The following is a 13,595-nucleotide window of genomic DNA, read 5'->3' on the forward strand; positions in this document are numbered from 1 at the left end:
GATGGGCAAGATGAGCCACAGAACTTTCCAAAGGTTACTCAGGTATTCTATATGGTCCCCAGAACAGTATTGTGAATTAGCAGGAGGAGTAAGGGAACACGCATATGCATTAAACCCCAATTTAGTGAAGTAACACACAAAAAGTAAAAGATGGAGAGTGATGAGAGCCCATCTAATTGGGGAATCAGGGAATCTGAACTCAAGTTCACTCTTTGCTGGTGACTAGCTGTGTAGATGAGGTGGTCACAAACTCAGTGGGCCATGAAAGAACTAAAATAAACCTCTATAGCCCATTCTAGCCTTAACCTGCCTGTGTTCTATACTTAAAACATGCTCCAAGTAATGGATGTTTCTACAGGTGACCAAACATCATACGCCAGCACTCACAAGCAGGATACTTACAACAACTCTAGTATATACTTCTTCAGCAAAGTCCAAGTTCTGGAACTTGAGTTCTGTAGGAAACGTGTACTTGGTCAGCCACTGCAGAAGCGGCAGGTCTACGTTACTCCCAACAAAGGAATACTGAGCAGCATGGATGTGTGTATCAACCAGCCCAGGCATGAAGAACTCACTGGAAATTAAGATGAGAAAAAAAGAATTTAATAGCATCTGTCGTCGTTTTCCATATGTTTACATCTTGTTTTCTCTTGGCCATGATTGAACTGTTCATCCCACATCCAGTTAGAGCTGATGCAAACAGACGACTTAATTCATCTAGTACTAGTATATAGAGATCAAGATAGAAAAATGAAGCTCTGCTAGGAGAGAGAGAGCTCCCAAGTTGGAATGACTGGTGTGAGGTTAATCACAGATGATGAAGGGAGGAAGAAGCTGAGGAGAGGGCCATGAACACAAAGGACAGGTGTCAGAGAAACTGCTGGACAGATGGAGAGCTTGCTCTGGAAATATTTGGTAATGAATGTTGGAATGGTAATGTAGGGGAGGAGGGAGAAAGCTACCGTTTTTTCCATTAGGAGAAGCCCAAGCATGCTCTGAAGGCAGCAGAGATAAAAGAAGTAAAGGAGATAATTCAGGGTGCAAAGTCTTCTGAGGCAACGGGACACCAGCGAATTATTACATCAGAAATGTGATTTTCATCCAGAAAAGCTAACAATCCTTTTTAGGACACAGGAAGCATTGTGGAAGGCTTAGTAATAGAAACATTCACATAATCAAGGTCTAGTCAAGGACTTATATTACTGATAGTAGCACATGCTAGAGTGTGTGTGTTATGTGAGATTAGAGGTCACAGAGCCCCAAAGGAAGCTCAGAGATGCCAAGGTCATTTTCAGACGTGCAGTTCGTTAGTGGTCCAGCCAGGATTAGAACTCTGTTCCTCACCCCAGCCCTTACTTACAGCTAAATCATAGCCATCAAAAGTCAAGCTGCAAAAAGAAGACATATGTAAAACTTGAGACAATAAAAAAAAAAGTCAAGCTGCAGGCAAAGCAGAGATGGGGCTTTGAAGGAAGCAGACAAGGTGAAAAGCTCTCCTTTCTTCTTTCCTCTTTTCACCTGACTTAATCACTATCATAATTCCCTTAGCAAATCTCGTCTTCCACCAGAAAAGAACATCAATTTCATATTTCAAACCTGTAGTGCAGGCCAGGCTGCCTTAGAACCGAAGGAAAAAGAACAAAGTGTGCCCTACATATGCTTATTGAAACATCCACCTGTCTTCTAACCAAGTGGAAAACCTTAATAAAAGCTTTAGAATTAAAACATATGACTGTCTATAAAGGCCCGAGTGACTCAATCTCTTTGAGCAACATTGTTAACCTGCTCTGGGAGCACAGGACTGTTTGAAAACCACTCTTTTCTTGCACACACAAAATACAAGGATATGAAACCAACATCCTATCTTTATTTAAACTTTTGGTATTTTGTTCATCACAGATTTTTTTTTGGCATTAATTTTGATTTTTTTAAATATTGCATTAAACTGATATTTATGTTGATTACTGAGTTTTTGCTCACCCCACCCCCCATAAATTCTGTGCCCCAGGTAAATGCCTCACTCGTCTCACCCTAATCTTGGCCCTGCCAACCCCTCTATGGTCCGTGGCCACAATCTGAACCACTCCTACCAAGGGACTGCGCAGAGTTGCAATTTTCATGTTTTTTTAAAAATACACCTTGTGCTGAGAGAGACCTATACTGGTAGATACACAGAATCTATGAAACAGAAGACCAGAGACAGCATCTTCTGTGGTATTTTAATACTGACTTAAATAAATTCAAAAGCATATATCTTACGTGTTTAATATGTAAATTACTTTGCATTTTATATATGATTTTTCTTCAAAGACTTCAGTCTTCCACCAAAGTTTAACTTTTTTTTCTTACCTTACCTCTTATTGGTGTTTTGTGCTTAGCGGTGCCTTTGCATCTTCATTTCTTTGATGAATTTAATTCCAAAAGCAGCCTCATAAGGAGGTACAAAAAAATGACCCACAAATGTGACGCCCCCTCCCCATCCTCCAACCACTTCACCATCCTCTCCCTCCCTCCCAGCCTCCACCTCATCCACTCCCAAGCCTTCTTCTAATCTCTGATTCCCAAGGCACGCAAGCCTTGTTCCTCAACATACATTCTCATGAAAATCTAGCAACAGGAAGCAGACGGTAACAGTAGAAGTCACTGGAATTCTCTCCATGCTCACTGGATTCATCTCTATGCCCATTGCCTGCAAGCATGCAGGCCAACAGAGAGGCAGCAGAGGGAGGGAAGGAGGTAGGAGATGTGAATATAAATGCAACAAAATTTTATGGCCCGTTACCTCCGTCTCTCTGGGCTGTGGTCAGCCCCTCTGCCTTAAAGCCTTCGGGGTAACACAGTTCACAGATCTGCTGCAGGGGACACTGTGACCTAGGACAATCCTTTTGCTAACAGCCCAGGAATCAAGTTCGGAGAAAGGCAGTGGCTTGCATTACAGTTAACAGCCACAAACTGTAGCATGAGGATTCACTCCACGTGTTCTAATTCCGACTTCAGTGTTCTTCTCATTACACTAAAGTCACTTTCCAAGTTAAATGTTTTTAGAATGAAAATGATTGTGATTGACTTGGGAACTTTCACTGACTTTGGAAATATATGTGGCCTGAAACAAGATTAAATCGTTGAGTTAAAAAAGAAAAAGTATCTCCATTTCCATGAAACAAATCAAGCAGACTACGATGAATGTGGGCAATCACAAGAAACGCGTTTTGAGCAAATTATTTAAAACTACTAAAAATAGTTGGAATATGAAATTGCAGCTCAAATACATTTTTAGAGCTAGGCCTTACCTCACCATGCTGTCAGCTATTGCTCCCCAAATCTCCCTCCGATCCTCCCAACAATGATCTCTGTCATGCTCTTTCTTTGTTTCCTTTACAGAAGGTTCACAAGCCAGCACTGTCATGCTTCCCTATCTGTGCACTTGTTTGGGTTCTGTGTTCCCCAGGGGCTGTAAAGGGCTGTAAACACTGTGGGGACAAAGGCTTTATAGACCATTTTCACCTTCGAAACCCAGTTCTTGCACATACTAAGCTCAACAAACATGTGCCAAAGAAGTAAATGAATGATGGTGGCCTCTAGTACTCAAAGCTCCTGTCCCTGTCCTCTATTTACCTCCCCTTCCCACCTCAACCTTAAGGAAATAAAAAAGCCTCTTTGCCTCTCAAGGCAGTTTTCTTATCATTTGAGATGAGTTAATGGCATCCACAAAAGGGAAGAAGTTGGCTAAGACTTACTGTTGGCTCAGTTCTCTTATCTCACATGGCTTGAAACCCCATTCTTTGGCCAGCTTTTCTTGTTGAGATGCTTCTTCTAAAAACACTATCTTTAAAAGAAAGAAAAGAATTACAAATTAATGACACGTCATTTGTCACTACTAAATATCTAAATCAGCGGTTCTCAACCTGTGGGTTGCGACCCCTTTGGGGGTCGAACGACCCTTTCACAGGGGTCGCCTAAGACCATCGGAAAACACATATATAATTACATACTGTTTTTGTGATTAATCACTATGCTTTAATTATGTCCAATTTGTAACAATGAAAATACATGCTGCATATCAGATATTTACATTACGATTCATAACAGTAGCAACATTACAGTTATGAAGTAGCAATGAAAATAATTTTATGGTTGGGGGTCACCACAACATGAGGAACTGTATTAAAGGGCCGCGGCATTAGGAAGGTTGAGAGCCACCGATCTAAATCTTTTTACAAGAGACTATACTATAGCCAAGTTCATTTTAAAAGGTAGTTGATACCAAACGGGCTTGAGTTTAGAGGCAAAAAGGCAGGTGTTTGCCTTTGCTTGCCCAAAGAAGTAAATTGCATGATATTTCTTCTTTTCTACCATTCTATAGATATAAGTATGGCTTCAAAATTCTAATTTGGAGATACAGGGTACGAAAAATGGCTAACTGGGCCCTGGCCGGTGTGGTTCACTTGGTTGAGTGTCCCCCAATGCACCAAAGGCTGGTCAGTACACACAGTCAGGCTGTGAGTTTGATCCCAGTTGTAGGCAACAGATCGATGTCTCCCCCTCACATTGATCTCTCTCTCTCTCTCTCTCTCTCTCTCTCTCTCTCTCTCTCTCTCTCCCTTCCTCTCTCTCTAAAATCCATAAAAAAATTTTAAAAGTAGCTAATTGATATTTTTTTTCTTTCCCAGCCCTGAAAATGATGACAGAAAACAATTGTTTATAGAAGGTATACCTCAATTACAGATGACTGAAAGATTTTTGTGAGGCTACTATGGGAGACTAAAGTCTAGCCCTAGTAGTGTATCATTGGGCAATTTATTAACACTGAATATAACTGCTCATAATTGCCTGACAATTGAGTCAGCATGAACGATGTTGTTTTGATACTAGATGTCTGCTATGTTCTTCTAGTACTGTGTAGGAGACACAAACAGAGTGATCTCTCGTGTTAGACTTATGAGGTCTGAAGCCCATGGGCCACAGCTGGGAAACCTCAATGGGTCTCCTAGTTTTTTCTGGTCTGGTTTCCCCATCTGCAAACAGGGGGTAACACCAGCACATACTTCACAAGGCTATTGTGAGGCCTAAATATGAACATTTGAGCAAACAAGTTAGCACATCCTTGGAACATGTTAAATTTTAGAAACATTATACCTATTGTTGATCATTTTTAAAGTAAAGTGTGATTGCTTTCTCTATAAAAATGGTTTGCAAAGCAAGAAAGGACAAGGGTCAATGAAACATATACGCAGGGAATTTTTAAATGTAATACTGTTTCATTTTTAAATGTAATATTGTGAGAAAAAAACACTTCATAACATGAAATACTAAAAAAACACACCTATAGATAAAATAAATCTAGTTAATTAGAAGCAAGGCAATATACTGCAAAAAAAATTTGTTTATAGAACTGAAAATAAACTTCCTTGTTCATTGAAGATATCCTTTTTTAAAAAATTCAACTATTTTTAGAAGAGAAATGAAGATTTAATTCCTACAAATAAGAAAAAGTAATTTGATGATTCAAAAAATACACTAGAATAAATAAATATTAAAGAAGATAGATAATTAATCAAAACAGCTAACAATAGCCACCTGGCCTGGAGGTCAAACCCTCCCTGGTATTAGCTACAACAATCAAGGTTTATAGGACTGCGAACAAAGACCACTAGGGGGTGCACCAAGGAAGCATAACAAAATGCGGAGACAAAGAAACAGGACAAAATTGTCAATGGAAGATATAGAGTTCAGAACCACACTTTTAAGGTCTCTCAAGAACTGTTTAGAAGCCGCCGATAAACTTAATGAGATCTACAAGAAAACTAATGAGACCCTCGATCTTATATTGGGGAACCAACTAGAAATTAAGCATACACGGACTGAAATAACGAATATTATACAGACTCCCGACAGCAGACCAGAGGAGCGCAAGAATCAAGTCAATGATTTGAAATGCGAGGAAGCAAAAAACACCCAACCGGAAAAGCAAAATGAAAAAAGAATCCAAAAATGCGAGGATAGTGTAAGGAGCCTCTGGGACAGCTTCAAGCGTACCAACATCAGAATTATAGGGGTGCCAGAAGATGAGAGACAGCAAGATATTGAAAACCTATTTGAAGAAATAATGACAGAAAACTTCCCCCACCTGGTGAAAGAAATGGACTTACAGGTCCAAGAAGCGCGGAGAACCCCAAACAAAAGGAATCCAAAGAGGACCACACCAAGACACATCATAATTAAAATGCCAAGAGCAAAAGATAAAGAGAGAATCTTAAAAACAGCAAGAGAAAGAAACTCAGTTACCTACCAGGGAATACCCATATGACTGTCAGCTGATTTCTCAACAGAAACTTTGCAGGCCAGAAGGGAGTGGCAAGAAATATTCAAAGTGATGAATACCAAGAACCTACAACCAAGATTACTTTATCCAGCAAAGCTATCATTCAGAATTGAAGGTCAGATAAAGAGCTTCACAGATAAGGAAAAGCTAAAGGAGTTCATCACCACCAAACCAGGATTATATGAAATGCTGAAAGGTATCCTTTAAGAAGAGGAAGAGGAAGAAAAAGGTAAAGATACAAATTATGAACAACAAACATGCATCTATCAACAAGTGAATCTAAGAATCAAGTGAATAAATAATCTGATGAACAGAATGAACTGGTGACTATAATAGAATCAGGGACATAGAAAGGGAATGGACTGGCTATTCTTGGGGGGGAAAGGGGTGTACGAGATGCGGGAAGAGACTGGACAAAAATCGTGCACCTATGGATGAGGACAATGGGTGGGGAGTGAGGGCGGAGGGTGGGGCGGGAACTGGGAGGAGGGGAGTTATGGGGGGGAAAAAGAGGAACAAATGTAATAATCTGAACAATAAAGATTTAATTAAAAAAAAACAAAAACAAAAAAAAAAACAAAAACAAAAACAAAAAACAGCTAACAAAGAACAGATAACATCTGTGCCAGGTAAAGAGCCCCAGAGTATGCAAAAGAATGGACCATAAAAACAGAATTTGTTAATATGTCTCAGAACCGATTTAACATTAAAGCAATCAATCAATAATAAAATATTTGTAAAACACGATATTCCCACATTTAAAAATATATTTGAGATAGATGTTTTTGAGAAAAATATAAATTATCAAAATTTAGTCTGGAGAGATAGGAAAACTGAATGTACCAATAGCTTTAGAAAAATCTGAGAAAATTTTACTAATTCAGGAAACCATATGGTTCAGAACCATGCTGTCTAATAGAAATATAATTTCCATCACAAATGCAGATATAACCTTAAATTTTCTAGCAGCCACACTGAACATGTGAGACAGAACAGGTAAAATTAATTTTAATAATGTTTTATTAAACAACATAGATGGCCATGATAAAAGATTATCTTGTCAAATTGAAATCAATATAAAAGTTATACATTGTATTTGGGGGTATTCCAGGCTTTGAATTCCCAGGTGTATTTTGCATTTAAAGTATATTTCAACTGAGTTGCTACATTTTCATGAGAAATATTTTATATATTTAGATTTTATGTAATTTACAAAAAGTAGACTCACATATCCAGGTTGTTCCAAAAACACTTAAAAGTTTTCCAAAACTGAGATGAGTATCAATTTTTAAATGGAAAATTAAATTAAAATAAGAAATAAAAAAGTTAGTTCATTGGTCTTACTAGCCACATTTCAAGTGCTTAATATACTGCATTGGACAGCACTCATTCAGAGAATTTCTTAGCCAAGTTCTTTCCGGCTAACAAAGAACAGATGATGTCTGTGCTCGGTAAAGAGCCCAGAGCGTGGAAAAGAATGGACCTCTATGTTTACAAAGCTAGCACAATCCTCATAACAAAACCTGACAAAGCACATGCCACACATACATAAACACATACATACAGACAGAGAGTGAAAATTACAAGCCAATGCCATTTGTTATTTAATAATATGGATGCAAAAATAATCTCAATGATATGCTGGCAATAAAAAGCAAAAGTATATTAAAATAATAATTCAGCATGTCTGCGACACGTAAGCCTCAATTATTCTGACCAAGCAAGATACATCTTCTATCAAGGTATAACAGATTTTTAGTAGTTAGGCAAGAACCCAACTCCTTAAAGACTGCTAGAATAGCCCTAGCTGGTTTGGCTCGGCAGATAGAGCGTTGGCCTGCGGACTGAATGGTCCCAGGTTTGATTCCAGTCAAGGGCACATGCCTGGATTATGGGCTTGATCCCTAGTAGGGGGCATGCAGGAGGCAGCCAATCAATGATTCTCTCTCATCGTTGATGTTTCTCTCTCTCCCTCTCCCTTCCTCTCTCTCTCTCTGAAAAAAAAAAAAAAAAAAAAAAAAAAAAAAAAGCCCTGACTGGTTTGGCTCAGTGGATAGAGCTTCGGCCTGTGGACTGAGGGGTCCCAGGTTCGATTCCAGTCAAGGGCATGTAACATGGTTGCGGGCACATTCCCAGTAGGGGGTATGCAGGAGGCAGCTGATCGATGTTTCTCTCTCATCAATGTTTCTAACTCTCTATCCCTCTCCCTTCCTCTCTGTAAAAAATCAATAAAATATATTATAAAAAAAAAAAAAACTGCGGGTATAAACCCACCCACCCTCTTTACTATTCTCTTCAGTTGACACTCAAGCTGGAATTCACCTGCTCCTCACATATACACCAGGGATCTTGATCTGTATCATTATTTTCATTAAAGCTCTGTATTCCTTGTCCCTGACTGAGCTCCGTCCCACCCCTCTCCACTTACCAAAACCCTTCACTGCGACCTCTTGTTACTGCCCCTCCATAAGCACCAAATTCCTCTGTCCATTCAGATGTGCTCTGGGTTTCTCCCTCCTAGTAGCTGGGGCTCTACCCCAAGGACATGGCTGCCCCTGTGCTTCTCAAATGGCAGGTGTTCAGACATCAGGTGCAGGCAATGAGTGTGATGCCTTTGGTACCCACCACAGCCATTTCCAAACATTTTTCCTTCAGCTTCTTGTAAACAAAGAAGGCTCCTCTAAGACCTGCCCCTTTCAGCTTTCAAGAACATCTACCCCTCTTTTTGTTGTTCTCCTTTACCAGCCTTTCTCTCATTGTTCAAATCTGTTGATGCCTGCCTCACACCCTTTCTCTCCACTCCACACCCTGCTCTTCCTTCCTTAGAATATCAACCTGGACAAGCCTTTTGAAACCATGGCCAGCTACTTCCATGAACACATCTTCAGTCATTTGTTCATGAACTGCTCTACCTCGAAAACTCCCAAATCACGATTTCTTCTTTTACCTATTTGTCATTTCAACTACTCCAATCAATCTTCCATCTTAAAAAGCCCTCCCTTTACCTTCTCCCCTCCACTTTTCCTCAGTTCATCAGCAGTCTTCTTTCACCATTTTCCTTGTCCAGCTTAGATTCTACCATGTATTATTTCGTATTGCTTATGAATTTTAATTAACCTACACCTGGCACAAGTTCAACCCTAAACGAACACAACTGAGTTGCACATGGTAGATGGAATATCCAGTCATCAAGCTCAAATGTGCTACTACCAATGCCTGTGCCTGGCACCTAAGGTATTTCTTTAGCACTGTGGTCTTTACTTTCAATAAAATTTACAGGAGACCTAATTGCTTATCTGCTGAGAGATTATTAAAAATATTTTTGATGATAGATTAATATATAATTTTTATCAAATAACTCAGGAGTTCAAAGAATTGAGAGATATTGCTCCTCCCATCACCATCTACTTGATTTATGTGAAAATAATTCTCAGCACTTTCTTCTGTAAAAATAAAAAATAAGAAAAAATTGATGGTGCTCATATTTCATTCATTCTACAAAGTAACACTCATCTATAGATATATTTATATAGTTGGAGTAAAAAACAGCCTTTTAATTTCACATATAACAAATTGCCTTTCAAAATGTGTAATATATTTTAAAACTTCCTTTTGGTCCCAGGAAGTTTTAAACATTTAAATTTACAAGCACAAATTTTATTTTATTGGTTGGTCAATAAAAGACATTCAAGTGTAAAACTAGATTTCATTAGCACAACCTTGTGAGGGAAGTAGAATAGAATTAGTAATTCAAGAAGAAAAAGGGACTACATAGCATTTTAGATCTTTAAGGAGGAGCTAGCTTATGATTCTTGGTTAAAGTAGATATCAAATCACTACATTTTCATTCCATCAAACACATTAGAAAATAATGTCACAGTGTCCATCAATAGATGAATAGATAAAGAAGTGGAGAGGGGAGAGAGAGAGAGAGAGAGAGAGAGAGAGAGAGAGAAACACCAAAGTGAGAAAGACACATCGATTGGTTGCCTCCAGCATGCTCCTCGACTAGGGGCAGAGAGCAAACCCACCCTTGACTGGGAATCGAACCTATGACCCTTTGGTGCACTGTCTGATGCTCTAACCACTGAGAACTCTGGCCAGCGTTCAAGATTTATTTTAAAGAAATCTCTAGACTTTAGTCCTTTTCCCCACCCCAGGCAATATTTCCTGGATGTCTAGGGCACAGCTATTTAGACTATAATTTATTGAGAGAACCAAGATGGCAGCATAGGTTAACGCCAGAGATTGCTGCCTTGAACAACCAAATCAAAACACACCTAAAAGGCGGAACGGACATCATCCAGAACCACAGGAAGGCTGGCTAAGTGGAAATTCTACAACTAGGAGGAAAGAGAATATCATACCCAGACTCAGAGGAGACACAGTGCGGAAGTGAAATACTCAGGTACGGAGTGCGCGCGGAGCGGGCTGGCGGCAGAGGGCGCGGTTGGTGCTTTCAATCGGGAGGGAGTCTCAGATTCTGAGCTCCAGATCTGGGCGAGTCTCTAGGGACCCAGACTCAAACGGGAGAAGTGGGACTGTCTGGCTTCAGTCGGAACTCGAAGGCAGCTTTCTCTCCGAGGTTTGCAGCGGTTGCTGGGACTCTGTGAGGCAGAGCCCCTAGGGACGGAACTGAGAGCCGCCATAACTGCTCTCTCCAGCCCACCCTGTTGATCCCGAGCCCGAGCGACCCACCCGCCCCGCCCAAGCCCTGCACAGAGCCATTTGCCAGATAGCCTCAGGCAAAGGCTAGATTAGAACCTCCCTAGAGGACAGAAGTTTTCCCACTGCAGACACAGCTGATTCTCACAGCCAGCTGGCCTGGAGGTCAAATCCCCCTAGTATTAACTACAACAATCAAGGCTTAACTACAGGAGGACTGCACACAAAGACCACCAGGGGGTGCACCAAGAAAGCATAAAAAATGCGGAGACAAAGAAACAGGACAAAACTGTCAATGGAGGATATTCAGTTCAGAACCACACTTTTAAGGTCTCTCAAGAACTGTCTAGAAGCCGCTGATAAACTTAATGAGATCCTCAGCAAATCTAATGAGACCCTAGATGTTATGATAAAGAACCAACTAGAAATTAAACATACACGGACTGAAATAACGAATATTATACAGACTCCCAACAGCAGACCAGAGGACCGCAAGAATCAAGGCAAAGATTTGAAATGCGAAGAAGCTAAAAACACCCAACCGGAAAAGCAAAATGAAAAAAGAATCCAAAAATACGAAGATAGTGTAAGGAGCCCCTGGGACAGCTTCAAACGTACCAACATCAGAATTATAGGGGTGCCAGAAGATGAGAGAGAGCAAGATATTGAAAACCTATTTGAAGAAATAATGACAGAAAACTTCCCCTACCTGGTGAAAGAAATAGACTTACAAGTCCAGGAAGCACAGAGAACCCCAAACAAAAGGAATCCAAAGAGGACCACACCAAGACACATCATAATTAAAATGCCAAGAGCAAAAGACAAAGAGAGACTCTTAAGAGCAGCAAGAGAAAGAAACTCAGTTACCTACAAGGGAGTACCCATACGACTGTCAGCTGATTTCTCAACAGAAACTTTGCAGGCCAGAAGGGAATGGCAAGAAATATTCAAAGTGATGAATATCAAGAACCTACAACCAAGACTACTTTATCCAGCAAAGCTATCATTCAGAACTGAAGGTCAGATAAAGAGCTTCACAGATAAGGAAAAGCTAAAGGAGTTCATCACCACCAAACCAGGATTATATGAAATGCTGAAAGGTATCCTTTAAGAAGAGGAAGAAGAAGAAAAAGGTAAAGATACAAATTATGAACAACAAACATGCATCTATTAACAAGTGAATCTAAGAATCAAGTGAATAAATAATCTGGTGATCATAATAGAATCAGGGACATTGAAAGGGAATGGACTGACTATTCTTGGGGGGGAAATGGGTGTGGGAGATGCGGGAAGAGACTGGACAAAAATCGTGCACCTATGGATGAGGACAGTGGGTGGGGGAGTGAGGGCGGATGGTGGGGCGGGAACTGGGAGGAGGGGAGTTATGGGGGGAAAAAAGAGGAACAAATGTAATAATCTGAACAATAAAGATTTAATTAAGAAAAAAATAAAAAATAAAAAGAAAGAAATCTCTAAAGATGTTTTGGAAAACAAATATGGCAAAACTACAACATATCATTGATGTTTTCTTTCTAGGGCGATGAGTCTTTCAACCTGGAGTTACCTGGGTTTATGCCGCCCTTCATTCACTTATTCAAGCATTCACCTTTAAGAGTGCCTATTATCACAAACCGGTTTGGCTCAGTGGATGGAGCGTCAGCCTGCGGACTGAAAGGTCCCAGGTTTGATTCCGGTCAAGGGCATGTACCTTGGTTGCGGGCACATCCCCAGTAGGAGGTGTGCGGGAGGCAGCTGGTCAATGTTTCTCTCTCATCGATGTTTCTAACTCTTTATCCCTCTCCCTTCCTCTCTGTAAAAAATCAATAAAAATATATATTTAAAAAAGAGTGCCTATTATGGCCATGGTCTTCCTCTTCACAGCCAGAGTGTAGGGGGGCTGGCAAGCACATGCAGCAGTCATTAAAAAAAACAAATTTCAACAAATCATAAAGTCATAGATGGTGCCAGCTATCAGGAACCTTTCCATCTGACCCCTTTCTTTTCCAGATGAGGAAATTAAATCCCTTCTGTTAAGCAATGCCTCCAAGTGTTCCCTTCCTTGAAACTGGGACTATTTAGGATGAGCAATAACGAGAATGTCAAGAATACTAAAGCCAAAAGCAGATGAGTAATGACTATCAGCTAAAGAAAAAAATCTCTGCAAGATAGAGGCTTCAAACACCAGATGGCCAATCTGGGCAAGAAGCTTGTTGCTATGGAACAGAGTAAACTCCTCTTCAGGCCACTGTGAAATAGCTCGGCCACCCAACAAAACCAGGTAAGATATATTGCAACCCATTACACAAAATCCGCTCTTAGGCCCTGTAATGGGAGATAAAATCAGATAAAAATATGTGGTCTCAAGATTTCTGAAGCTTTGGACACAGATGGAAATTGCCATTTTCGCTCAATTCTCCTCCAACAGATTAATGGAAAAGAAAGATGAAGTGAGATTGCTTTAAAAAAAATTAAAAAACGTCAGCCTAGAAAGGTAGCAAATTCATGCTACAATGTCACCAAAGGGAAGCATGAGGTACTTAGATGTTCAGGTCCGAGATTCTCAATTCACAGGTAAGGAAACGGACCCGGTGATGTGAACTGGCCAAGG

At 40.1% G+C, this 13,595-nt stretch overlaps 1 protein-coding gene across 1 annotated transcript in view; it reads right to left on the bottom strand.

Moving 5' to 3' along the window:
* The window catches only part of GDA (guanine deaminase), a 71,466-nt gene that overhangs the window by 32,932 nt on the left and 24,939 nt on the right, over positions 1 to 13,595 (bottom strand). Inside the window, exons 2-3 of the mRNA XM_036330838.1 lie at positions 3,738 to 3,826; positions 403 to 574 (exon numbers count right to left, since the gene is read on the bottom strand). Of these exons, the coding sequence (XP_036186731.1) occupies positions 403 to 574; positions 3,738 to 3,826 (261 nt within the window). The remainder of the gene's footprint in view (positions 1 to 402; positions 575 to 3,737; positions 3,827 to 13,595) is intronic.

This window comes from Myotis myotis, unplaced genomic scaffold, assembly GCF_014108235.1.
Source record: "Myotis myotis isolate mMyoMyo1 unplaced genomic scaffold, mMyoMyo1.p scaffold_m19_p_12, whole genome shotgun sequence".
Classification (NCBI taxonomy): domain Eukaryota; kingdom Metazoa; phylum Chordata; class Mammalia; order Chiroptera; family Vespertilionidae; genus Myotis; species Myotis myotis.